The sequence below is a fragment of the Rattus rattus genome, chromosome 1 (assembly GCF_011064425.1).
Source record: "Rattus rattus isolate New Zealand chromosome 1, Rrattus_CSIRO_v1, whole genome shotgun sequence".
In the NCBI taxonomy this organism is placed as follows: domain Eukaryota; kingdom Metazoa; phylum Chordata; class Mammalia; order Rodentia; family Muridae; genus Rattus; species Rattus rattus.
The window spans coordinates 40,568,265-40,594,916 of record NC_046154.1 but is presented as its reverse complement, the minus strand read 5'-3'; the positions used below and the strand labels follow the sequence as shown (position 1 = coordinate 40,594,916).

Below are 26,652 nucleotides of genomic sequence, written 5' to 3'. Positions count from 1 at the left end.
AGCAACAAGAGTGAGGCCAAGGTTTGTTTGTTTGTTTGTTTGTTTGTTTGTTTGTTTGTCTTGAGACAGGGTTTAATGTAGCTCACGTGGCCTGGAACTAAGAAGCTGAGTGTGACCTTGAGTTCCTGTTTCTCCTTCCTCCACCTTCCGAGTGCCGAGATTACAGGTGTGTGTCAGCACGCCTGGTTTTATGCAGTGGTGGGGATTGAACCCTGGACCTTATACATGCAAAGGAAGTATTCTACCAGCTGAGCCACATTACCAGACCTTGAGGCTAAGGACTTTGAGAGCTAGGTTAATGCCATGCACCTGAATCCAAGGGAAGAGGTTTTCTTTCAGCAATGTAAGTGACACGATTTTGAATCCTTAACAGGAAGGCTCAGTGCTGCAGAAGCAATGACCTGAGATGAGGGGGCTGTGGTAGAATCTAAAGTGTTTCACCAGCTAGAATTAGCAAGACCTCGCAAAAATTGACAGCAAATGTTCATAAACATGCGTGTCAGAGGCAAAGTGACAGGGTGTGGGACCTGTGAGGGACAGAGACTCACCTAGCTCGTCCCAGAGCTGCCTGCACTTGTCTGTCATGCTTGTTCCTTGCTGCCTCCAGAGTGTGAGGCGGGGATCAGCCATAAATTGTTCAGTGATAAGTGTCAGCATCCTGGCTCCGTTGGAATCTCTCATCCGAAGCATCTCTCGAACCTGAAGTACAAGGACAGCAAGTGATTGTAACTGCACAGTACAGAGAGGAGAAGGTGAAGGACGGACATCAGGTGAGAAGATGGTGTGTGTGCATAGTACATCTAAGAGGCCAAAGAAAGCCTCTCAACTCTGTATGTGAAACTCCTTCATGTATCAAGAAAGCCTGTTATATATAATGAAACACCTCTTTAAACACACTAGGATAGCCGGAATAAAGGGACAAAACAGTATTGGTCTGGATGCAAAGAAATAAGAACCCATATACTGCCTGCCAATGGGACTTTAAAATGAGGCAGCAACCTTGGAAAATAATCTATGTAGAACTTATATAAGAACGTTAATAGCAACATTTTTTTTTTAGAGTAGCCAAAAGGTGAAAGCAATCTAAGTGTCTACTAACAAAGGATAGATAAAATGGAATATTATTTAACTGTAAAGATGAACCTTTAAAACATCAGGCCAAGAAGTGAAAGACATCAGTCACAAAAGAGACACACGCACACACAATTTGAAAGTCCAGAATAGGGAAACTTATGCAGACAGACAGTAGATTAGAGGTTACTAGAGCTGGGGGTGGTAGGTGATCATGGAGGATGAGAGATGAGAGAGAGAGTGTTAGTGTGGAGATGAGGCTGCTATCTGCTCCAGTTATTCTGTGTTGAATCAAACATATCCTTTAGGCTGTGATTGCCTAGACTAATCCATTATAAGACAACAGTTTGGTCCATGTTGAATGCGAATGCAAATGCTGATGCAAAGAGCCCCACATCTTGTTTGTGTAAGTAAATAACTACCATCTGCCCCCCACTAACCAGGGGCACATGACCTTACATGTGGACTGCATCAAAACCATGTCAAACAAGCAGACTTGTGAACTTATTGAACACACCAGACCAACAGATGATGCAATCTCCTTATCTAGGTCATATGAAAGAAGGGACACTTAATAATGGGGTACAGGGGCACCTGCCAGCTCATCAGCAGACCAGCTGACACAAAACCATCAGCAGGTGAATGAACTCTTGACTGACTGTGTCTGGGGTGTCGGCCCGGCATGACTCCCTGCTTGACAGTGCCAGCTCGGACTGCTGTTCTTCCAGTCTGGCTCTTCATCGTGAACCAGCTCTGTACCTCAGAACAGTCTGTGACTGGGATCTCATGTCGGTATCTTTGTGTATGTGTATGTGTACATGCACATGTGTAGGTCTGTGTGGAAGTTAGAGGATGACCTTGAGTGTTGCTCCTGAGGTACACATCACCTTTTCTTTCATCTCCCACTAGCCTGGAACTCTGCTAAGTAGGCTAATCCAATGCAGTCCAGAGATCCAGCAATTCTACTTCCCATTTTATCAGCATTGCAGCCAGTTGACTGCAGGTGCAGCTTACCAACTGAACCATTTTCCTACCCCCTTATTTTAATGTTTTCATCTCACCCCTTTGAGTGACTCTCTTTGCATGTGCCTGTTCTCTGTTCTTGAATTAAGAGAGGGCTCACTGAGCTATGGAGTTCAATCTTCTTGTAGCAAAAAAAGAAAACTGTGCACACCACACTTACGCTTTCTGGTATACCTAGCTTACTTCACCTAGCTGTCCTGGGTGCTTAAAACCCAGCAGGAGAGGATAAGCAGAGCCTCACAGTCAGGTTATTCCACGGAGCCCTCCCTCTTCTTGTAGCAGCAAAAAAAAAAAAAAAAAAAAAGTTAAATTATCTGCTTCTCTGTACCTGTACATACATACATACATACATACATACACAATACACACATACATACATTACACACATACATACACAGGTAAATAGATGGATGACGGATATAAAGATACTTTGTTCATCCACGGAACCCAGGAAAAGGGGGAAACAGAACTACTCCATATAGTTATGCTCTGAGCTCTACACTAATGTCATGTTATAAGATCTGCCCCTAAGTTTTAAATTAAGAAACCCTGTGACTGTAGTGTGAAGTCAGTATTAGTTGGTAAATCAAGACCAACAAAAGAGACATCACCTGTGAATTTTCTTTTAAATAAATTTGATGTTGTAGAAAGACAAACATCTCTGTTTCTGAAGTAGCTCACTTATGTCTGATAGGTAAGGGATAAACTTCTTTCCAAGATGAGAGTGTAAATTGTGATGATGACTCTATACTAAGTACCTGTGAATATACCAACCCCATGCCAGCAAGTGTTCTGCCATGTTCTGTATCTCCAGCCAATATTATAGCGGTTATATGGGTAAACAATATATATTATATTATACCTTAGTAAAAGGTGTTAATGGAAAGAGAGAGAAAAACAAACAACAAAAACCAATCCAGGCTGCCTGGCATGGGCACCTCCAGTTTCAGAATACTCTCTTCTGGAACTCTGTTGAAACTCTAGTCTCTGGTGCTTCATTGGGCAGCTTTTGAGTCACAGTAGAAAGACAATGGTTCTTGCTAAAGTTCTCCAGCACTGTGGGCTCATTTAGAGAGCAGAGAAAAATCAGACCACCAGAGGGAGGGCTCCGTGGAATAACCTGACTGTGAGGCTCTGCTTATCCTCTCCTGTGGGTTTTAAGCACCCAGGACAGCTAGGTGAAGTAAGCTAGGTATACCAGAAAGCGTAAGTGTGGTGTGCACAGTTTTCTTAACATTTGAAAGGAGGGAGGAAGGGAGGAAGAAAAAAAAAGGAAGGAAGGACGGAAGGAAGGAAGGAAGGAAGGAAGGAAGGACGGACGGAAGGAGGCAGGCAGGCAGGCAGGCTTGCTTTTCACTTCTTACCTTGGCAAACATTGAATTGAGCTGCTTCCCAGAGCCATAGTAGCCCCCCTGGGAGAGAAAAAGCTTCACTTGTTCTTTCACCTGTTCTTCATCCAAGTGCCAGCAGTTCTCGTCATCGATGCTGGCCCCAGCTGTGGGGTCAGGGGCACCTGTGAGGAACAGGAGCAGTGTGGGCACACAGATGCAAATAGTCAGTGCTTTGCAACTCTGCGGCCCTTAAGAAATGTAAGGTGCATGCTGGTTTTACATCCGCAGGAGTCACAGTTGTAGCCCTCGAAGGTCTTTGATACTGAAAAGCCCATGATGAAGTACACATATTGTGGTGGACAGTGGTGGCACAGGCCTTTAGTGCCAGCACTCAGGAGGCAGAGGCAGATGGGTCTCTGAGTATGAGGCCAGCCTGGTCTATAGATTGAGTTCCAGGACAGTCATGGCTTCATAGAGACCCTAACTCAAAAATCAACAAACATACACATGTGCGATTGTTAAACACACCTTTGGTCTCCGTCATTCTATGACATACAACGATTTTTAAAAAGATTTTCAACTTATGTGTCTGGGTGTTTTGCCTACATGTATGTCTGTGCATCACATGTATGCAGTGCCTACAGAAGCCAAAAGAGGGCATCAAATCCTCTGGGACTAGAGCTGTTAGCTGCTGAGAGTGCTGAGAATCAAACCCAGGTCTTCTGTTGAGCAACAAGCATTCTTAGCTGCTGTGCCTACCTCCAGGCATGGTAGACAACTTTAAAGTCCTCGTAAGTTTCAAAGTGGTGTCTTTCTGTGTGATGAGTTGGGGCTAACAGTTACAAGAAGCTAGACAGTCTCAGAATTGGCTCTGCTCACCTAGGTAGAGAGTTGAGACATTTAGTCCCTTATGTCAACCTCTAATGACAAAAAATGAGTCCTGAAGGCTAAGTTGTTCACCAGTGATTTTAATCGATTATATCTATGCAATAACACTTCCAAATCAAACGAACGAACGAGACCCAGGAACAGAATATGTAGAGCTTCCAGAGAGTAGAACAAGGGGGTGGGTTCTCAAGTGCAGTTCACCTGGACAGAGTATAGAAGCATGGCCTCTGGTGGCATATGCTTCTTCGCCTTATATATTCTTCAGCTGTACCTTTGGTAACATTATAATGAACCTACAAATGTAAGTGAAATGTTTCCCTGATTCTGTGACCTAGGCCAGCAAATTAACTGAACATCAGGAGGGTGTGGGAACCCTGATTTGTGGTCAGTCGGTCGGCAGCCAGCTAACAGCTAAAGCAACCTGAGGCATGAGGCTGGCATCTGAAGTAGGGCAGAAGAGGGGAAGAGCTCTGGAGATAGAGCCTTCAACATGTAAGTCTTACACCATCTCCAGGTAGTCAGTTATCAAAATGAGTTACATTAGAGGACATGTTGGGGTCTGCTGTGGAATTGGTTGGTTGGTGTGCAGGAAAAAAAATCTCTAAATAGTTCATCATAGAGCTCTGGGCTGCATTCTGAGGCTATGATGGGGAACTGACTTTGTTTCTCCTCCATATCTTCAAGACATAACATTTCCTCCCTAGTAATGTGGTATGCATTACTTTGTTTTGTCTCTGTGAACTTCAAATCTCTATTAACATATGTATATTATGTTTAAAACTAAAAATATTTTCTTAGAACATAAAAGTGTATTTTTAGCTAGGTATGGTAATGTAAGCCCTTGGAGGCAAGAGAGTGGCCAGGCCCTGCCCCACAGAAAAAAATAATGAAAGAAAAAAAGAAAAGCCCAAAATCAGGCCACAAAATCCCACAATCCCTGAGTCTGCCCCAAGGTCAGGCCACATAATCCCTCCAATCCCAAACTACTTTGGAAAGCTCCACCCTGCAAGAAACCCTATGAAAAGCCTGCCTTCTGCTCACTTCTCTGCTGCTTTTTGGCGGTCCAAGCAGAGGCAGCAGAGGCAGCCATCTGTTTGTGCTTTTCCCTTCCAATAAAGCTCTTGGGTGAGGTGAGGTCTGCTGTGTGGTGAGACTGTGTGGTGCTCCTCAGCTACCAGCATACCTTTCCCCTCTTAGCTGTCACACTTACAATGGTGGCACGCATTATGTGAGCCCCAGCATACCTTTCCCCTCTTAGCCGTCACACTTACAATGGTGGCACGCATTATGTGAGCCCCAGCACTCAGGAGGTAGAAGCAGAAGGGTCTGGAGTTCAAATCCATTGATTACATAATAAATTTAAAGACAGCCTGGGTTACATGAGACATCTTAACAAATAAATATGTTGCATTGTATTTCACCATAAAACTATTTCCTAAAGCACAACAGAGCTGTATTTGTGGTGACATGATTTTGCCCGACTTATCCTTCCTTACTTGGTTTACCTCAGCAAAATCACTTAAAACACAGCTGGAGTTACTCCCACTCAGACATCGTCCCTGAACGTCTGTTGGCTCCTTGCTCATACTTCAATCTCTAGCTAACTTTGAATAATGTATTAGCACAGCACTGGTAACTGTTAAGACGATTATCGTGGACATGCTTTTGGAGTGTTTTGGAACTGATTTGGTAGCTTGGCAGAAAAGGAACTGAGAAGTTAGGTTAGGCCAAGGACTGGGTTTCTGGGTCCTGTGGGCACAAAGACTGAGGAAAGAGAAACAGTAGTGGTCTTGCAGCAGAAGGCAGAGGCAGCTGGACCAATTATTATGCTAGGTGATTCAATTAGGAGATGAAAAAGCAGAATTAGGAGTCTGCCTAAGAGAGCTGGTTTTAATCAAGTGGACTACAAGTGTGGAATGATATCATCTCTCAGGATTTGAGGAAGTTTGAAGAGAAGTAGAAAACCATAGAGTACTCTGGATCTTCATGGTCATAGCAATTGTGGAAGAAATCAGGTTCATTAATAACATCTAATGTGGTCTTACAGAATGAACTGCTAGGATAATAGGGCTAGGTCACTGCAAAGAGAAGAAGAAAGTAAGTCAATATTTAGGCAAGATATAACAAAATTGGTGTGACTACTATTAAGGCTATTAGTCATCTGAAAAAAAAGCATGAAACAGTAAGAGGCCCCACAGAGGGTGCGTGTGTGTGTGTGTGTGTGTGCACATGTGTGTGCGCACTCAGGCGTGGCGCTTGTCTGAGTAAGATGTGATCTTCCTATGTTGACAAGGCTAGCCTTTAAATTTCATGGTGTAGACAAGGTTGGATTTGAACTCTGGATCCTCCTGCCTTGGCCTCCCAAGATTTACAGATGTGTAGCATCATGGGCAGAACCACAAGATATTTCACAAGACACTTCTGTTTAAAAAAAAAAAAAGACTTGTTTATGTAGATGGGTGTTTTGTTAGCATGTATGTCTTCATATCACAAGGAGTCTATGTGAATAACTTCAGTTATATGGACTACAGTTATAGATGATCGTGAGCTGCCACGTGGGTTCTGGGAATTGAACCTGGGTTCTTTGGAAGTGCAGCCAGTGCTCTTAACCACTGACCATCTCTCCAAACCCAACATTTAAATTTATTAAACAAAAATATGTAGTCAGGACAGTACCTCTAATCCCAGCAACTTGTGAGGCTTGGGGAAGAGGGCCTCTTTGTTTAAGAGTTCTGGCTGGAGCAATGTAGTGAGATCTTATTTCAAACACAGAACACAGCAAGCCAACAGTTAGTATTTACCAAGAGCTTGAATCAGTGAGCACAGTGCTAACCACTGAGATGGTGAATGAGCGGAAGATAAGCAAGGCTGAGGAACTTAACTCTAGCCAGTGTGCAGCTCAGTGGTAGAATACTTGCCTGACGTATGAAAGGCCCTCAGTCCAATCCCTGGCACTGCCCGAAATTAAAAAGGTAAGAGAATACAGACTATACATTCATTTTCGATCTACTGATCTTGAGATATCTGTGATATAAAAACCAGGGAAAAAGCTGTTTTTTTTAATAAAAAGCTCACAAAAGCTGACTGGAAAAATGAGTCTGTGTGTCATGAGAAATGGATGACATCTGAAATCAAGGATAGCTGAAATTATCTATAGAGATTCACAGAAACAGAGGGGGAAAGATTATTAAGAAATGCCCACATTCCAAAGTCAGACAGCGGAGGAGAAATATAGGAGTAAGTGAGGAGAACCATTTCAGTTAGGTGAGCAGTACCTGGAGTTTACAACTGGGATCCTTAGCTGTCCACTAACTCTCAGTTCACACTATTGGTTTAAATTTAAATTACATTGAATTAAATTGTTCTTATAGAGGTTTGTTAGTTTGAATATTTTAGCCTATTCACTAAAAAGAATGAGAATGAGGTGACTTACCTTCTGGTAACATGTCAAAGTAAATAACACTTTAGTGTGATAGTGGGTTCTTCCTCAAGGTGATGGGAGAAGATAAAATGGAAGGAGTATCTTTCATAAATAATTATTAATCAAGCCAGAGATGAAGCACATAATTAGTTAAATAAGAAATATTACACCATCTCTGATTTAAAATTCTCTAATGGTCTACTGTTAGGATAAATCCACTCTAAACCATTTCAGGAACTGGCTTTTTCTCATGAGGCTATATAATGCCACATGTTCTAAGGGAGCTTGAGGTCTAGGGAACCAGCTCCCCTACTCCTGTTCTCTGAGTAGGAACTCATGTAGCTAAAGTTGCATTGAACTTGCTGAGACATGAGAGTGACCTGAGTTCTTGATCCTTTTGCTTCCAATTCCCAAAGACTAGGATTGGCCATTAGGTGTGGCCACTGTACTTAGTTCTTTTGTTCTTAAGCAACTTTTTGAAAATAATATAAATATAAAATAATATAAATATAAAAGCAGCATATATTTCCTATAGAAAGTATGCCAAAGCATTAAAAAAAAAAAACAACCCAAAAACCAAAAACCCAGCAGTCATAGTTTACTGCTATTAATGACGGGGCCATGGTGGTGCACACCTTTACTCCAGCACTAGGGAGGCAGAGGCAGGTGGATTTCTGAGTTCAAGGCCATCCTGATCTTCAAAGTGAGTTCCAGGACAGCCAGGGCTATGCAGAAAACTCTGTCTTGAAACATGTGGGGAAAAGTAACTAAGTTCTACTTTTATTCCAGCTCTAGGGACTGGACTCAGGTCCTGGCACACTCCAGGACAGAGCTTATCACTGCCCTATATTCCCAGATGTTAAATACTTATTATAAATTGTAGAAACTCTATAGCAAAGATTATTACATAGTGATTAAAACTGTGTAACTACCAACAAAGTCAAAGAAGTAAAATGTTACTAAAACCTCTGCCAAAATGTCTAGAAATTAATTGTTTTCAGAAACTAAGACTTGCCACACCTTAATCCCAGGTAGAAGCAAGTGGATCTCTATGAGTTTGAGGCCAGGGTGGTCTACAGAGCAGGTTTCGGGACAGCCAAGGCTACACAGAGAAACGCCATCTCACCCCCCACTCCCCACCCCTACCCCAAAAGAAAAGAAACTAAAGAGTTAATTACAGTTGTTTGGACAAAATGAATTGAATAAGGTTAAATTATTACAAAAGTAGAAAAATTCCAACCTCTTAAAATACAACACAGTAGAAGGGGGGGGGTAAGTGTTGCTTTTAATAGTGGTTGTGAAAAAGCTAATTTTTTTAAATCAAGGAAATGTTAAACAATTACCATTCACTTGGTTGATTTCTGAGTTGGAGGACAGAATCTCATCTGCCAGCTTTTGTGCAGTAGGAAGAACTTCAGTGTGGTGTGCTGTGATTAAGTATTGAATAAACTTCTGAAGCTGGTCCCTGTTCATCTGGAAAAGGGTTTCTGAGATAGGAAGACGAAGTTTGACTTGGTCTGGTTTCCGGATCCTGTAGAGAGAGAGTGCTACCACATGAGCACAGTAGAATATGTCCTTATTTCCACAGCCGCAGCTCACGGAAGTGATTTTGCATCGATCAAAACTGATTGCAACTTTGTAAGTCACTGCTGGTTCAGATGCGGTGGCTGGTTCTGTTACTGTGCCACTCAGATGGAAGCCTAAGGAAACAAAGAAAAACACCCTGTTTAGAGAGTCTTTAGGGCTAGCGGGTTAATCAATTCACAATTCTTCCACATCTAGACAGGTAGTGAGTCTGTCTGAATGACAACAAGCTCTGGGAGTGAAACTTAAGTATTGTCCTGAAGGAATACAGTCTAGAAACACAAGAATTCTTTTTCTTAGAGTGAATTTAAAGTCTGTTGGACTTTAAATCTCTTGGACTATAAAAACTTTTTATGTACTTTTATACATATTTTTCTGGGAGGATAGTTCATAGTTTTCACAGCAGTCTGAAATGTTAAAGAGCTCTTAAATGTTAGGGATAATTCTTGTAGTAGATTTTGAATTTAAAATGGCAATAAAGACAAGTCCACAACAACACAGGTACAATCTAGAATCCCGTGAGTACTATAGATGAGAGGGAAAAGGAATTCCATGAGGGAGAACAGAAAGAAGAATAAGTATGTTCAAGGGCATTTCATCCTTAAACACACAATTCCAAAATGGTGACCATATGGAACAATCAAAATGCAAGAAACCCAAGATACAGAAAAGTTCATACAAAGACACTATATAGTACTACGTCTCTATTCACAAGGCCCGCAACCCCAATAACTGTGTAATACAGAAAGAATGCATTATTATTTTTTTTTTTGAAATAAGGTGTTGTGTCGTCTAGGATGTCTCTAAGTCACTGTGGAGTCAAGGATGACCTTGGAATCCTGATCCTCCTGCTTCCTCCTCTGAGTCACAGTGGAATTACAGTGTGTGCCACTATTCTCAGTCTCAAGCTTGTGCACCAAGCCCTCTATCAGCTGAGCTATTCCTCAGTTGGAATATGGTGTTCTCTTAACAAAAGACGTGACAGAAACAACACCGCTCACAGGGAAGACCCAACTGCTTCACAGTGTTTTAGGTATCTCTGGGATGATTCTTCCTCATACTGTCCTCAATGGCACAATCCTGCAAAAACCATGTCAAAACAACCCTAGGATATCACAAAACTATCATATTTACTGAGTGCTCTAATGCCCAAGGACTTTTATACCTTTAAAGGTTAATTTAGGGAAACTCAAAGGGATTAGTCTCGCTTACCAGTTGCAGAGCCTGAAGGATGATGGGTAGATTGAGGACAGGCACTTAACAAGAACACGTAACATTTACTCCACCAGCTCTAGCGGGCCATAAAGGCCAACATCCCCATTTCTATTCTATAACAGGCCTGTCTCTTGGTGCAAAGTAATCAGGGATGGTGCGCTTGCAGAGACTTGTATTGTTCGGGGAATACAGATATAGACTGCTGCTCCTGTTTTACCTCATTCACATCATGTACAAGTTTAAAACAATTTTTGAATAGCAGAGGCAAGTGGATCTCTGTGAGTTCAAGGTCAGCCTGGTCTACATAGAAAGTTCCAGGATAGCCAGGCTATAGAGAGAAGACCCCGTATCAAACAAAACAAAAACCTACAACCAATTAAAAAACATCTTAAATATTTAATACTGAGTGGACCCTGAATAAAGTACCAAATACTTTCAAGGGGTTCTTGTTTAGTTTATAAGTAGTAGTTTTTCCTCAAATCACAAAGCAAACTTTAAAATGAAAAATAAATTATTTCAAATTTCTATCCCAACCTGTGATTTAGACTCCTTCTCTACACAGTTCTACCTTGTTTAAAAATATAAAAATAAAGTCATACCATAGTTCCTTCTCCATTACATATCATGATGTGTGTCTGATATCTCTTTTTCTTTTCTTTTCTTTTTTTTTTTTTCGGAGCTGGGGACCGAACCCAGGGCCTTGCGCTTGCGCTCTACCACTGAGCTAAATCCCCAACCCCTGATATCTCAACTTCTAGAAAAATCACTGGCCTTTTATAGTTACAGGCATGCTCTGAGCTCCTACCAGAATACCATCTTGTAAGCCTGTTACACTTTCTTTATCTTCAACACACAGCAAGTATCACTTAGGCGAGAATCAACAGATGAGTCAAACCCACAGTGGTAGCACATGACCATGACTACAGCCCTTGGGAGTTAGAATAGGAAGACCATGAGTTTGGGGCTAGCCTGGACTATATAGACATTAAAAGACTTTGTCTCAAAAACAAAAACTAAAAACCATCAAAATGTCATCACAGGGGGTTGGGGATTTAGCTCAGTGGTAGAGCGCTTGCCTAGGAAGCACAAGGCCCTGGGTTCGGTCCCCAGCTCCGAAAAAAAGAACCAAAAAAAAAAAAAAAAATGTCCTCACAGGGCAGGAACAGTGTTTGGAAGAAATACTCCCTAGAATTTGCTGTGCTCAAATACGCACCAAACTCCCTCTTACAAACCCATGCATGAGCAGGATGCAGTGGCGCACAAACACATCTATAATCCAGAACTCTGGAAGCAGAGGCAGGTAGGGTTTGAGGCCAGCCTGGTCTACAAAGCTAGTTCCAGGATAGCCAGAGCGACACAGAGAAATCCTGTCTCAAAAGCTCCCAAAAAGCAAAAGCCCAAACTATGCATAACTGGTGACTTACAATAGGCATTGTTCTCCTGCTTAGTATACTGACTGGCAGTACAAACAGCAAAAGAAATGGTCCAAGAGGTTCCCTCGACATTGTTCTCATCATTATAATGCTGGAGAGTCCAGAAACAGCCTGGACTCAACCTTAAAGTAAATAGAAAATACTGAGGGTGATTTTCCATTTGGATATATAAATGCAGAATAGAATAAGAACAGAGTAGAATAATAGAGAACGTTGTATATATGTGATGAAGCCTCTCTTTTCCAAATAAGGAGATCCTACAGTCTACACTGCTTAGCTCCAATATCGCTTCACAGTGAACCTCCTGGTACCTCAGGTTATTGAATCATTAAATGAAAAGGCCTTGGCATTTATGCCTGTGGAGTTTATATTCTAGTTTACAAGAAAGATTTTGTCCAGAATCAAATAATAAAGACCTAAGAAATAAGCACTTCATTGATTGCCCAGAACAGTTATGTAATTTTCATGATTATAGTCATGAGAACAAAATCTTAAATGACCATAATTTCTGAAATATCCCAGGCTTTAAAAATTAGAATAGATTTATAGTGATTCTTTCAAATCAGTGTACTTTCCAAATACAGTCAATTGCTTAGTAACCCCCTCTATCCTGCCAGTACTAGGCATTGAACTCAAAGTTTTATGCACTCTTCCACTGAGCTAATTGGTTCTTTTATTGGTCAAGAAATAATTTTTAAATGGTAATACTTTTGAGCATGAACACATGTTGGGTATTTTCTTTTGTTTTTAATTTTTATTTCTTACGTGTGTTTGTGTGTGAGAAGGGGGGGGGAGTGCAATAGTCCTGTGTGGTCAATGGACAGCTCTCTGTAGTCTCTCTTCAACCTTTATATGGGCTTTGGGCATTGAACTCAGGCCCTTGGCTTTCACGGCATGTGCCTATACCGATTGAAAAACCTTACCAGCCTACTCCCCCTTTATTGAAAACTCATGTCATTTCCACATTATCTTGTATTTCTGGTACCTAATACAAGACTAACATGGAATAAATATACAAATGTTTGCTGAATGCAACAGCTTTGAATTTTTTAGTGTCTCTTCAATGATCATAGGACACTGTGACATGTGCTGGGATCTCTTTCAAGCACTTCAGACTTGTTCCTACTACACAGCACACAAACACATCAAGCTTACTTCGTGATTCTTTACTGTGGCAAGTTTTCTCCATTTTCTTTGCCCTTGCCTTTAGATGTGACATTCCCTACACCAACGTGACCATCTTGACCGCTCCTCATTCTGAATTCTCAGCTCACATGAGACTTACCCCAACAAGCCTTCCCTATGTCTCTGGACACTTAGCTAAATTCTCATTCTTCATCACTTTTATCTTTATTTTAAGCAAATGACTATCAGTGTAATTAATAGTTTCGTGTTTGTCTTTCCCCTGTAGATTGTGAACTCCTTGTAAACAAAGATTTGTTTTCATTTTTATATTTACAGCTGGCTTATGATTGTAAGGGCATCTGTTTATAGATGAATGGGTAAGTGAACATTAAACTGAATCTTTCTGTATTCATATCTATAATCCACAAGGGATTACCTGTGTTTACAAATTCCTGATTTTATTTTATTTCTTTAAAGATTTATTTTAGTTGTATGAGTACACTGTTGCTGGCTTCAGACACACCAGAAGATGCCATCAGATCCCATTACAGATGGCTGTGAGCCACCATGTGGTTGCTGGGAATTAAACTCAGGACCTCTGGAAGAGCAGTCAGTGCTCTTAACCACTGAGCCATCTTTCCAGCCCCAATTCCTGATTTTGTGATTAAAATATTTCAGCAATAAACAATTTTGCTGGGATGGAGAACAAAGTAACAAGACATTATACATAAAGTTAAGTGACAGTCCCTTCCTGCGTCAGTGCAGCTGGTGTTGGAGCTGCAGTGGCTGAAGAGATGACGTCTACCAGCCCTTTCGGACGCACTCCTAAGACCACATGTCTCTTTTTATTTTTAACAGCCAAAGATTTTTTTTTTTTTTTTTTTTAACAATAAGACCCAGGGTTAGTTTTTGTAGCCTCGGCTGGCCCTTTGGCCTCTGGCACACTCAAACTTCCGGCCCTTGGGACAGACACAGGGTTTGGTGTGGCTGTGTGGAGTTCCTGGGGCCTTGCCAAAGTGTCGGTACACCTCTCGGCCCTTCTGAGGACCAGACAGGAGCATAGTGCCTCGGCCCTTGGAGACTCCAGGGCCAGTTGGTTGAAGGTGAGGCCTACCCCCCAGGCTTGAGGGATCCCACTGGGCCCGCTGCTCACCCGCAGTGCAATACACTTCAGCTTGGTGCTTCCAGGATCCACATCACCTGGTTCACCGTCCCCAGTAACCACAGCAGTTTTGTTCTCCCACCAGGAAGTTCATCTTTGGATCATTGGAAGGACAGAGATAGCCAAAGTGGTGTGACTAAAAATTGCCTTTTCAGCACAACCTGATTGATGGTGGAGTTGGTCCTTCTGGCTAAAAACTTGTACTGCTTGACTAGCGGCCATAGGTAGATGTCCTGGGTCTTGGGCTCCTTGCGCAGAACCTTCCGATCCTTGTGGTGAATGTCAACACCCATGAGGGCGCCCTGCTCGCCAGGTCCAGAAAGACCAGATGTCTTAAACATCAGATGCAATTTTCAGAGCCATGATGATAGTCCCATCCTGAATGTGGCCTGTCAGAGTTGCCTAGGTTATCAACGAGGATGTGAATGGAGAATTTTCAAACAATGACAAAGCAACGAAAGACCTCATCTCCAGCTGGAGGTTCTCAGACTTTTTTTTTTTTTTTCTTTTTTTCAGAGCTGGGGACCGAACCCAGGGCCTTGCGCTTGCTAGGCAAGCGCTCTACCACTGAGCTAAATCCCCAACTCCTCAGACTCTTTTAAGTTATGGACACTTATCTGTCATGACTGGAAACATGCCGTACAGGCACTGCAAATTTTGATGAGTTTGACAATTCTCAGAATCACAATGAGAAGACAATGAGTAGCTCTAAACAAAAAATGACAAAAGCACTCAAGGAATCACCTTGCAATAGACAGGCAACCTTTCTCAAAACACAGTGGATGGAACACTTTATTCAAGCAAATATGAGAAGAGCTAAGACTATTGTACTTTGTATAGTACCTGTAGATAAGAAGGAGTTTAACCTAGGAAATTAAAGAAATATGCTCTGTAACACTCTTATATGAAAGAAACTGGTCAGTGGTTTAAATTAAGGAAGTTTTAGAAGACGGAGTGAATCTTGCTAAAACGGAGGACTTGCTTCACTTCCGGGTTCTGTTGCAGCCTTTGACTTGCTATGCAAGTGCAGGTGTCCACCATACACAAAGCCTGCAAGGCTGTGGAACTGAACTTGGTTCTGAAAGGAGCCCCATTTCTGTGGTCTTACCAGATATTCATATGACTTACAGCCAACAGCCAAAAAGAAGTCCTTCCCCCAAAGGCTTTGATACCCCACTGGACAAAGTGCCAACTCTTATGTATATAAAAGTTTTACGTATTACATACATAAGGTATACAGTCTATACATGGTTTTGGTTGAACATTTAGTGAAGAAAAAGAGAGATGGAATATATTCTAAGGCTAAGAATTATTACTTAGTATTTTGTGTGTGAATGTAATATTAGTGGTTTGAAATTCCTATTGAATTTGTTTTTTTTCTGTAGTGATTTTTTTTTTTTGGTTCTTTTTTTCGGAGCTGGGGACCGAACCCAGGGCCTTGCGCTTCCTAGGCAAGCGCTCTACCACTGAGCTAAATCCCCAACCCCTTCTGTAGTGATTTAAAGACTGCAATTTATGAGATATCTGAGATGATATAATTCTCAATAAAACATTTTTAAAACAAAAAAGAACTTATATAGAATATCAATATAACATGACTCTTTCCTATAATTTATATTCATATTTTAAATGGACCGCTGTTAGCTTCTGCTGTTTTTTTTATAACACTTAGTTGATGTTTTTGAGACAGAATCTTTCTTCAGACTGGCTTTGAATTCAGACCAATCCTCCTGTCTCAATCTCTTGAATGCTGAAATTTCAGGCATGTACAACCACATTGATCGTTTTTAAAAATGAAAGTCAGTGAGCCTTTGCTGCACAAGTTTCATATGATCTGCTCAATCCTGATTCCCACACTGAAGGAGAGAACTAACCTGAGGCAGTCTTCTGACCACATGATGTGCGCCTCCTGGCCTCCTCTCTCTCTCTCTCTCTCTCTCTCTCTCTCTCTCTCTCTCTCTCTGTCTCTGTCTTCGTCTCTGTCTCTCTCTCAATGATTTATTTATATTGTTGTTGTTGTTGTTGGAGACAGGGTCTTACTATATAGCTCTAGCTGTCTTATAACTCACTATGTAGACCAAGTTGCCTCAAACTCACAGAGATCTAGCTCTGTCTCCCACTTGCTGGGACTAAAGGTGTGCACCACCACCATGCCTTGCTCAATAATTAAAAAAAAAATAAAATAAAAACACATGCTGAGGAGTGGTGGCATGTACCTTTGATTAATTGGGAGGCAGAGGCAGATCTCTGTGAGGCCAGGCTGGTCTGCACAGCAAGTTCCAGGACAGCCAGGCTACAAAGAAACCCTATCTCAAAATGAAAAACAAAATAAAGATACAAGCTATTTTATTACTTAACATTTAGTGCTTACTGCATACTAGACAGAGCATTCTAAGTGTCTCCCATATGTTAACTAGTTAGGTCCTGAGAACAATGAAATGTCTGCTCTTTTCCTTTCAGTAAGAAAACTGAAGCTCAGGGAATAAAGGAACTCATTCAACATCGTACTTAAGTTTGATTGAGCACAGGCAGTCTGGTTCCACAACCTGTACTGTCAACCACAATGTAGTGAGTATGACACTATTGGATCTAAAGCATCCACAACTTTATAAAAGTAATTAGCAAGCATAATTCTACAAAGACAGAGTTCTGCATTAATGACAGACAAGTCAGTAAACTCTGACATCTGCTTGGTTTCCTGGGCAACTATTTGATGCAACACTCTCACTGGAGAAATAAAGATGGGCTCGTGATCTACAAGACAGTCTCGCCACTGCATGTGATCATCTGTGTGGAGCTCTAAAGGAGCACTTCTCAGCACGGCCCTCTGACACCATTCAAAGGCCTTTGTGTTTCTCAGTGTAAGAAAAGCTCCAGCAACGCCTGGGCAATTAAAACCTCTCTGCTCACTGCTCTTTTGATTCCCCAAGGCCTCTAGGCAGGTGCTAATACATGGACACAAGTGTCATTTCAGCCAACAGCAAGGAAAGGAGTGCTGCAATTTTCTAACAGGATTCATTTACCCTTTAAAATGTTTTTTATATTTTATTTAATTGTTTAATTATTATATAGACAGACAGACAGACAGACACACACACACACACAGAGAGAGAGAGAGAGAGAGAGAGAGAGAGAGAGAGAGAGAGAGAGAGAGAGAGAGTACAAATTGCCACAGCATGTGTGTAGAGATCTTCTACTATGTGGGTCCCAGGGAAAGGAACTCAGGTCATCAGACTTGGCAGGCACAGCCTTGCTGGCCCAAGAACACATTTTCTTTTCTTCCACCCTGCCTGCAACCCCCAAGACAAGGTTTCTCTGTCCTGGCTATCCTGAATCTCACTTTGCAGACCAGCTTGTCCTCGAACTCACAGAGATCTGCCTGCCTCTGCCTCCCCAGGGTTGGGAGATAAGAATGTTTTTCTTATAGTCAATTTAAATACAACATATGCATATCCACACACAAACATACATACACAAACACACACCATATGGCCTTTGTACTTGAATGGCTCTATTTAAATAAATTTGGTTTCGATGAAAGTATAAAATTAGAATTTCTCATCTAATTCTTGCTTCCTGGAAAGTCATAGTTGTATACAGCAGAAGAAAATAAAGCAAGTTACTTTCTTATTTTAGTCTGTGACAAAGAAAAAAAGAAAGAAAAAAGTATCCAGGAGAACTCTTAAAACTCTAAGAATAACATTTACAAAATACTAATTCCCTTCTCAGAAAACTTAACTCTCAATCTTAGTAGCTAATGCTCAAACAAGTGCACTGGGACAGTTCCAGAGATGAACAGATCATGGGTCAGGGTCCGAGTCACAACTCCAATAGCCCTCAATTCCTTTTTGCCTCAGTTTCTTAATTATGCAAATGAACATACTGCTTAATGAGATTCATGTGAAAGTGCTTTGTAAAGAACACATTTACCCGAAATACCACTCAATAACAATCCCAACTAGCCAGGGCCAGGGCCTAAATAAATTCCCAAGAAGCAGATGGTGCCCACACACTGGATCAGGGTGTGGAAGATAAAGTGAGGAGCAGCATTGTTATTCGGGAATACAAATGATGCTGCCCATTACTCTGAAAGCTACTTGGTTTGTTTGTATTAGAGAGGTCACCTAAGCTTCTCAGAGCAGCTGAGTAAGCTGAAGGGCCCTTCTTGCTGCCATCTGCTCCCTTCCCAGGCTCCTCTGGCAAATCAAGGGGTTTCCTTATATTAACCTCTAAAGAACAACTATGGCCCTTTCTCTGCATCAGCCTCAGAAGGCAGCAGTCTCTGCTCTCTGTACTAGCAACCAGAGCTAAAGACCAAAGCCTCCCAAATGCAGGCGCTCACCTCTAGAGAATTATGTTACTCAGTTCTCTAGATTTATGTTGTTTTGACTTGCAATTCTACAGGGGAATTAAGTATATGGTTTTAAAGTTTCAGGATTTAAAAAATATATTATTTTAGAAATATTTTCTGTTAAAAAGAAAAAGAACAAATTTATCCGGAAAATTTATTTAAATATCTAACATACAGAAAACACAATTACTTTAAAGCAGTAATTTCACCAGGCATGACAGCATACATACACCTGTAATCCCAGCACTTGGGACATGCAGACAGGTGGATCAGCAGTTCAAAGTTATTGCCACCATAAGCTACACAGTACATTTGAAGCTAGTTTGGGCGTTATGAGACTTTCTCTCAAAACAAACACCACAAAGACCTCACTTTATGGTGCAAGATGAAAGAAATTATATTGGTGGATAACCAATCAATTTGAAACTATAGATCAAAAATCTTTGGTTCACAGATGTGAAAGAAACTATTACATACCTGAAAAACCTCTCTGTAAAAACAGTGTGCACGGATCCTGCACCAGGCCTCTGCATATATATTACAGCTTCCACCTTAATGATTTTATGGGATTCCTGAATCTATGAATGAGTGGGTTTTTAATTCTTGTGCCACCTCTTGGACTCTTTTTCCTTTTGTCTGTCTTGTCAAACTTCAACATGATAGCTTTTTTTATATTATTATATTTTGTTATATTTTATTATTTCTTAAAAGCCTGTTCTTTTCTAGTGAGAGACAGAAAGGGATAGGATCCAGATGAGGTAGGCATGGGCAGAACTAGGAGTAGAGGGAGGGAAAACCATAGTCAGGAAAGATTATGTGATTAAAGGAATCTATTCTCCTTTTTCCCCCCTGGTTTTTCAAATGGGATTTCTCTGTGTGATAGTTCTGGCTGTCCTGGAATTCGCTTTGTAAATCAGGCTGTCAGTCTGACCTTGAACTTACAGAGATCCTCCTGCCTCTGCCTCCCAAGTGGCATGCACCACTATGCCTGGTTAGGAAACTGTTTTCAGTAAAAGGAGAACAAAAATCAGTGTTCACATATACAAGGTATACATGTTGCCAAAACAGGTGTTCAGTGCACGGTCTGTGTGTGAATGTGTGCATGTGTGAGATACAGACACACACACACACACCTCCACCCCACACCAGCCTGGCCTCAGATTCCCTATGTAACTGAGGAAGAAAGACAGACAGACAGGCAGACATATGCACAGACACACCCATGTGCTCATGTGTGTGCGTTCCCCAGGCTAGCCTCAAACTCCCTAGGTAACTGAGGAAATTCTTTTAAAATATTTTATTTATTTATTATATATGAGTACACTGTGGCTGTCTTAGACACACCAGAAGAGGGCATCAGATCTCATTACAGATGGTTGTAAGCCACCATGTGGTTGCTGGGATTTGAACTCAGGACCTCAGAAAGAGCAGTCGGTGCTCTTAACCACTGAGCCATCTCTCCAGCCCTGAGGAAATTCTTGAACTTCTGATCCTCCTACCTCTATCTCCCAAGTGGTGGGATTACATGTGCGTATACCATACCCTGTTGCTCAGGGTTGGGGATAGAGTCCAGGGGTTTGTGTATGCTATGTAAGCACTTTACCAGCTGAACTATGTATGAGACCAGGTCTCTACCTAGGTTCAGAATTCAAACAAAGAAAAAGGCAACATACAATTGTAATCTTATTTCATAAACTATTCCATTCCAGTTCAGGAGTCTACATCAATAGGGTAGAGGGTATTAAAAACAACAAACTACTTTTCAAGAGGAAAACATACATAGCTATTTTTGACTGACCACAATATTGAATAACCGAATTTCTATTTACGAGTCTTCAACATAGTATTCAGACTTATTTTCTTTTTTATTAATATGTACTTATTGGATGTGTATGAATATTTAGCCATATACCATGTGTGTGCCTGGTGCCATGGAGTTAAGAAAAGGGTGTTGAATCCCTTGAAACTAGAGTTAGAGATAGTTATGATGTGGGTGCTTGGCCAGAACAGTCATATCTGTAGACAGGCAGCCAATTCCACAGCCCTCAGATTTATTGTTAAAGCACTACACTTACTTAGAAGCTAAGTGCTTACTGCATACCTATAACAAGCGTTGAGGGTAGGACAAGGCTCCCGAGTCAGGGTCAGTTTGGGCCCAACTGTGAGATTCTGTCTCAAACAAAAGAAAACTCACAGAAACCATTTTCCAGGAGGAAAAGGATTTCTTTCAGGGTGAATATGATCAAGCTATGTTTATACATCTATGAAATTGTTGAAGAATAGATACAAGTTTGTTTGTTTGGTTGTTGTTTCTCAAGACACGGTTTCTCTGTGTAGCCCTGGCTGTCCTGGAAAATGCCTTGTGAACTAAACCAGCCTTGCAAGAACTTACTAAGATCCACCTAGAATTAAAGGCATGGATCACCATGCCTGGCAATAAAAGATTTTCTTTTACTTCTCTGAGATTGTATATACTGAATTAGGTCACTAAATTAAGTCACCAAAATATACTGTTTCTGTATTTAAATGAAATACATTTAATGTGTGTGTTTAGCACAGTGTCTGCCATTCCACTGCAATAAAAATGTTATCGTTACACTATTCTGACTATACTCTAGCAAGCTCCCTTATTCTCATCTCCTTTTAAGGCCCCCTTGTTTCATACAGACTCTAGTCTCAGATTACCTACAAAGTGCCTATACATAGGCATCATATGGATTGTAGTCAAACTCATGGAATTAAAGCATAAGTTTCAGATGATCTTAACCTTCATTTTTTCTAAACTTCATGACATCTTATTTTCAGAATGGCCTTTTTACTATGGAGATGAATGCAAATCCCCCACAACATTCTTTACTTAAGGGGTTCATACATGGTAAGATCAACATTCCTAACATTTATAGCATTTTGGTCAGGGCCTCATAACACTCTCTGGCTCTCCACTCTTTTGTTCCATCACACACGGACCTGTGTGGGGCGGCAAGTATGTCGACACGAATTCAATTAGCACAATCCTTTCATTCTGTTTAGAAACTGGAGCAAAACCACTTTTTATACTTTGTATAATAATCTGGTTTCAGACAAAACCAATCAGATAAAAGGCATTCTCATTAGGTTTTTACTGGGAATCTAAATGCATTCACATCCTCATTTGGATTTGAGAAGTTCTTCACAGGAAAAATCCCTGGTGTTAGCAATTCTTCTGAGTCAAATGATAGCACTACACAATCCTGTCAACTGGCCAACCACCCCTTACACTCTCTTCTCTGGCTTTTAATGCTTTGCAGCTCTAATCTCAAGAGCAGTGAACAATGCTACTATGCAGAGCAGCAGTGCTCAACCTGTGGGTAGTGACCCGTAAATGACCCCTTTACAAGAATTGCACGAGATACCCTGCATATCAGATATCTACATTACGATTCATAACAGTACCAAAATTACAATTCTGAAGTAGTAACAAGAATTTTATGGTTGGGGGCCACCACAGCATTAGGAAGGTTGAGAACCACTGACACAGAGGTTCTTTTTCATGTGCACTACTTCTTCAGAAAGAGTGCCTTCTCACTGTCGAAAACTGACCCATAATTGTTCCTGTCTGAAAGAACTGCAGGAACAGAAATGGAGAGAAGCCTGAAGAAAGAGAGGGCCATCAACAGGCCCAAAGTGGGATCTAGCTCAAGGGGAGGCCCCAAGGCCTGACACCATTACTGAGGCTATGGAGAGCTCACAAAAAGAGGCCTGTTATGACTGCCCTCCAGAAGACCCAACAAGCAGCTGGAAGAGTCAGATGCAGATATTTACACCCAACCAATGGACAGAAGCTGCTGACCCTTGTGGTTGAATTAGGGAAAAGCTGGGAGGTGAGGAGGAGGGTGACCCTGTAGGAGGACCAGCAGTCTCAATTAACCTGGACCCCCAAGATCACTCAGACACTGGACCATCAACCAGGTAGCATACACCAGCTGATATGCGGCCTCAACACATATACAGCAGAGAACTGCTGGGTCTGGACTCAGAGAAGATGTACCTAACCCTCAAGAGACTGGAGGGCCCAGGGAGTGGAGAGGACTGGAGGGATGGGGGATAGGGACATCCTCATGGAGACAGGGTGGGGAGATGGAGGGGTGGGGAAGGTAGGAGATATGGGATGTGGAACAGTCAGAGGGTGGACTGGGAGGGGATAAAATCTTTTTTTTTTTTTTCCTGGAGCTGAGGACTGAACCCAGGGCCTTGTGCTTGCTATGCAAGCACTCCGCCACTGAGCTAAATCCCCAACCGATAAAATCTGGAGTCTAAAAAACTTAAATAAAATTTTAAAGATTAAATAATTTTTAAAAAAGAGTGCCTTAACACATTTTTGGGAATCTAAATAGTGAGTTGTGCATTTATAGGTTCTTATTTTCATATAATTTTTCTTTAAATAACTTTTTAAACATTGTGTGTGAAGGAGAGTGGGGAGTGAGCATGTGCCCTGGCATGTGTGTCAAGGTCAGAAGATCACCTGAGGGACTCAGTTCGTCTATGTGGGTCCTGGGGATCAAACTCAGGTTACTAGCTTGTGAATGCAAGGGCCTTCATCACTGAGTCATCTCCTTGGCCCCTAAACTGTGAATTAGACATTGATAGGTTCTTATGTTCGTATGACATTTTTGTTTTATTTTAAATCATTTTTAACATCTATTCATGAGGAGGTAATGGTAGTAGGTATGTACATGCTGCAGCTACATGTAGAGGCTAGAAGATAACTCGTGGGAGTCTGTTTTCTCTCTTCACCAGATGAGCTCCCAGAGATAAGACTCAAGTTGTCAAGCATCTCTACCTGTTGAACAATCTAGCGAGCTCAATTTTTCGTTTTTTTAAAGAAAGTTTAAATTTGATTATAACACAGTCATGGGCTAAACTACAGTGCCATTCTCTGAGCTGATTTCAGAAGGAAACAGTGTAGAGCTCCAGAAGTGCACAGGCATTGGGGGCCCTTCTTCTTCTCAAATAGCTAATTTCTTATTTGATGTATCTTTAATTCAAAAATTATTTTATGTGTATAAGTGTTTTGCCTGCATGTATATCTGAGTATCACATGCACACCTGGAGCTCATGGAGGCCAGAAGCAGGAACATAGGATCCCCTGGGTCTGGAATGACAGATGGTCTCTCCCAGCTATGTGGGTGCTAGAGATCAAACCTGAGTCTCCTGGAAGAACACACACACACACACACACACACACACACACACACACACACACACACGTGCACGCACATGCGTGCAAATAACAGTGTATAAGTGGAGGTCAGAAGACAATTTGGAGGAGTCGGTTTTCTCTTTGAATCATGTTTCAAGGACTGAGCTCAGATGATCAAGTCTGGTGGTAGGCAACTTGTACCTGCTGAGCAATCTGTTGGCCCCTCATGCATTAAAAAAAAAATATAGATTCTGCAGATGAGAAGAATGCATGACATCTGGTTTCTGTGTCTAGCTTATTTCCACTTAGCATCCAGTTCTATCCATTTGATACTTTTATTTTATTTATTTATTTTTTAAGATTTATTTACTTAATGTATTTATTTAATATATATGAGTACACTGTAGCTGTCTTCAGACACACCAGAAGAGGGCATCAGATCCCACTACAGATGGTTGTGAGCCACCATGTGGTTGTTGGGAATTGAACTCAGGACCTCTGGAAGAGTAGTCAGTGCTCTTAACCACTGAGCCATCCCTCCAGCCTGATAAATTTATTTTTAATTGAAACAAGGAAAGGGGCTAGGGATGAAACAGAGAGAACACTTTCCTACCAAGCTCAAAAACATTTAAACCTCACACACACAGAGACACAGACAGATACACAAACACACTGGCAGACACACAGATACACACATACACATCCCTAAACAAGAATAATGGAGATAGATACAGATTAGTTCATTTTTCTCCTTATAACTTGTCATACTTAGGCAATCCCTTCCTCCTACCCAAATTCAATTCATCCTTCTTGATCAAGTTTGATTAGCTCAAATGATACTCATTTCTTCTTTTGCTAAACATTTTGGCTATTTATTATTTATACCATACAATCAACTACATTCTGCTACACTTTCTAACTGTGCTTGATATTTTTATAAAGTATCAACAGAGGCTGAAGAGGTCATCCAGCAATTGAGAGTGTATATTGCTCTTTCACAGGACTGGAGTTTGGTTCCTGATAGCTCATAAATGTCTGTAAATCAAGCACCTAGGGAATCCTTGGATTCTGAGAGTACATCAACACACACACACACACACACACACACACACACACACACACACACACACAGAATTTAGCTAGCTCTCCTTCCACCATTTGAGTTCAGGGGGTTGAACTCATAATAGCCCCTTTACCCACTGAGCCATCCTACTGGCCAATGCACAATAAGCTGTCAATGACGATTGTTAAGATTCATTTAGGAGCCACTCATAGCTTCTGGTCCTGTGAAGATGGGAAGAAGTATACTTTTTCCTATTCTTCTCATGGAGCATATATTTGTGAAAAGCTTAACGTGACACATATAAAATAAACATAAAAGACTCTGGAATGTAGAAACCGGAGGTCAAACTAACAAGATCTAGATCCAAGAAAAGGCAGGCTTGTAAGATATTTGAGCTTTCTTTTTTATCCTTCATGACCTCAGATTTGGAGATAAAGAGGCAACACAAAAAACATTAACTGGTACAGAAAAAAAAAATGAAAACCTTTGCTCTTTGTAGTCAAAAAAATGAGGGAAAGAACAGACTAGTACGAAATGCTTAAGACAATTCTCCAGGTGACCAGCAGAGACCACTGTACCTCTGTCCCACCAGTGCCAGCAGAGGCTTTGCCCACTGGAATGCATGTTACTTGGAGCTTTCTGGTGAGTCAGGACTCTCACCACACAATGGTAATCCGGCCTTTTGCCAGTCTATGTCTAGTAATGAGGCATCTCTGCTGTTCTAATTCAGCGTGGGGGCAGCTCACCAGGGAATCAAGATGTGTACATGTATGTGCAATAATGAGCTCCTCTTCCATTCCTGCCGCTGAAGTACTGGAGGATGTAATAAAGCAGAGGTTCATAACTGGAGGAGCACTTGTCTAGTATGCTACATTTGATTCCCATAACATAACCACGCCCCTCCACACACAATAAAAAATGATGGAAAATAAACATGGGTGTTTTTTGTTTGGTTGGTTTTGGGCTTTTCAAGACAGGTTCTCTCTGTATAGCTGTGGCTGTCCTGAAACTCACTCTGTAGACCAGGCAGAGATGTGCCTGCCTCTGCCTCCAAAGTGAGATTAAAGGTGTGCTCCACCTCACCTGGCTTAATATCCAGGGTTTTATAATGTTCCAAATGTCCAGTGGACATTTTATCAGATAAATGTTCAACAGAAATTAATCATTTCAAGAATGAGGAAAATCTCAACCTGATTCAAAAGATAATCAATAGATATCAACAGTGAAATGACAGATGCTAGAACCTGTCAAAGCTTTTTAGAATTTTACCACGTTAATTGATTTTGTGTGCATATGTATGCATATGGGTGGGTTCAGGAATACTACTGCACGTAAGTGCAGGTCAAGACAACTTAAGGAAGTCAACTCTTTCCTCACTGTGTGAGTCCTGGGGATGGCACTCAGGCTAGCAGCTCGGCAGCAGGTGCCTTTATCAGCCGAGCCATCTTCCTGACCTCTTGACAAAGCATTTAAAGGAACTATCATAAAAACACTTCAACAAGCAATTATAAACATACTTGAAACACATTTGGAAAACAGAAACTATCAGCAAAGAAATAAAAGATGTTTAACCAAGTTGAAATTAGAGAACTTAAAATACGATCCTGAAATAAAAAATTCAATGAATAGACTGAACATGAGACTAGTCGGGAAGAGGAGAAAGTCAGTGAAGCAGAAGACAGAGCAAAAGAAACTGCCAGTCAAAGAATGGGGGGGGGGTAGTTAAAACCAAACAGAAAGGAACACCAAATAGAGGCTCAGGATCTCATAAAGGAACGAAAGCTCTAGTCTCATTACATCCTCACG

At 41.3% G+C, this 26,652-nt stretch overlaps 1 protein-coding gene and 1 pseudogene across 1 annotated transcript in view; both read right to left on the bottom strand.

The window, feature by feature from the left end:
* Positions 1-26,652, bottom strand: part of Zswim5 (zinc finger SWIM-type containing 5) — a 108,048-nt gene that overhangs the window by 25,345 nt on the left and 56,051 nt on the right. The window contains 3 exon segments of the mRNA XM_032899755.1: positions 549-699; positions 3,459-3,607; positions 9,078-9,434. Of these exon segments, the coding sequence (XP_032755646.1) occupies positions 549-699; positions 3,459-3,607; positions 9,078-9,434 (657 nt within the window).
* Positions 13,994-14,546, bottom strand: LOC116898554 (annotated as a pseudogene).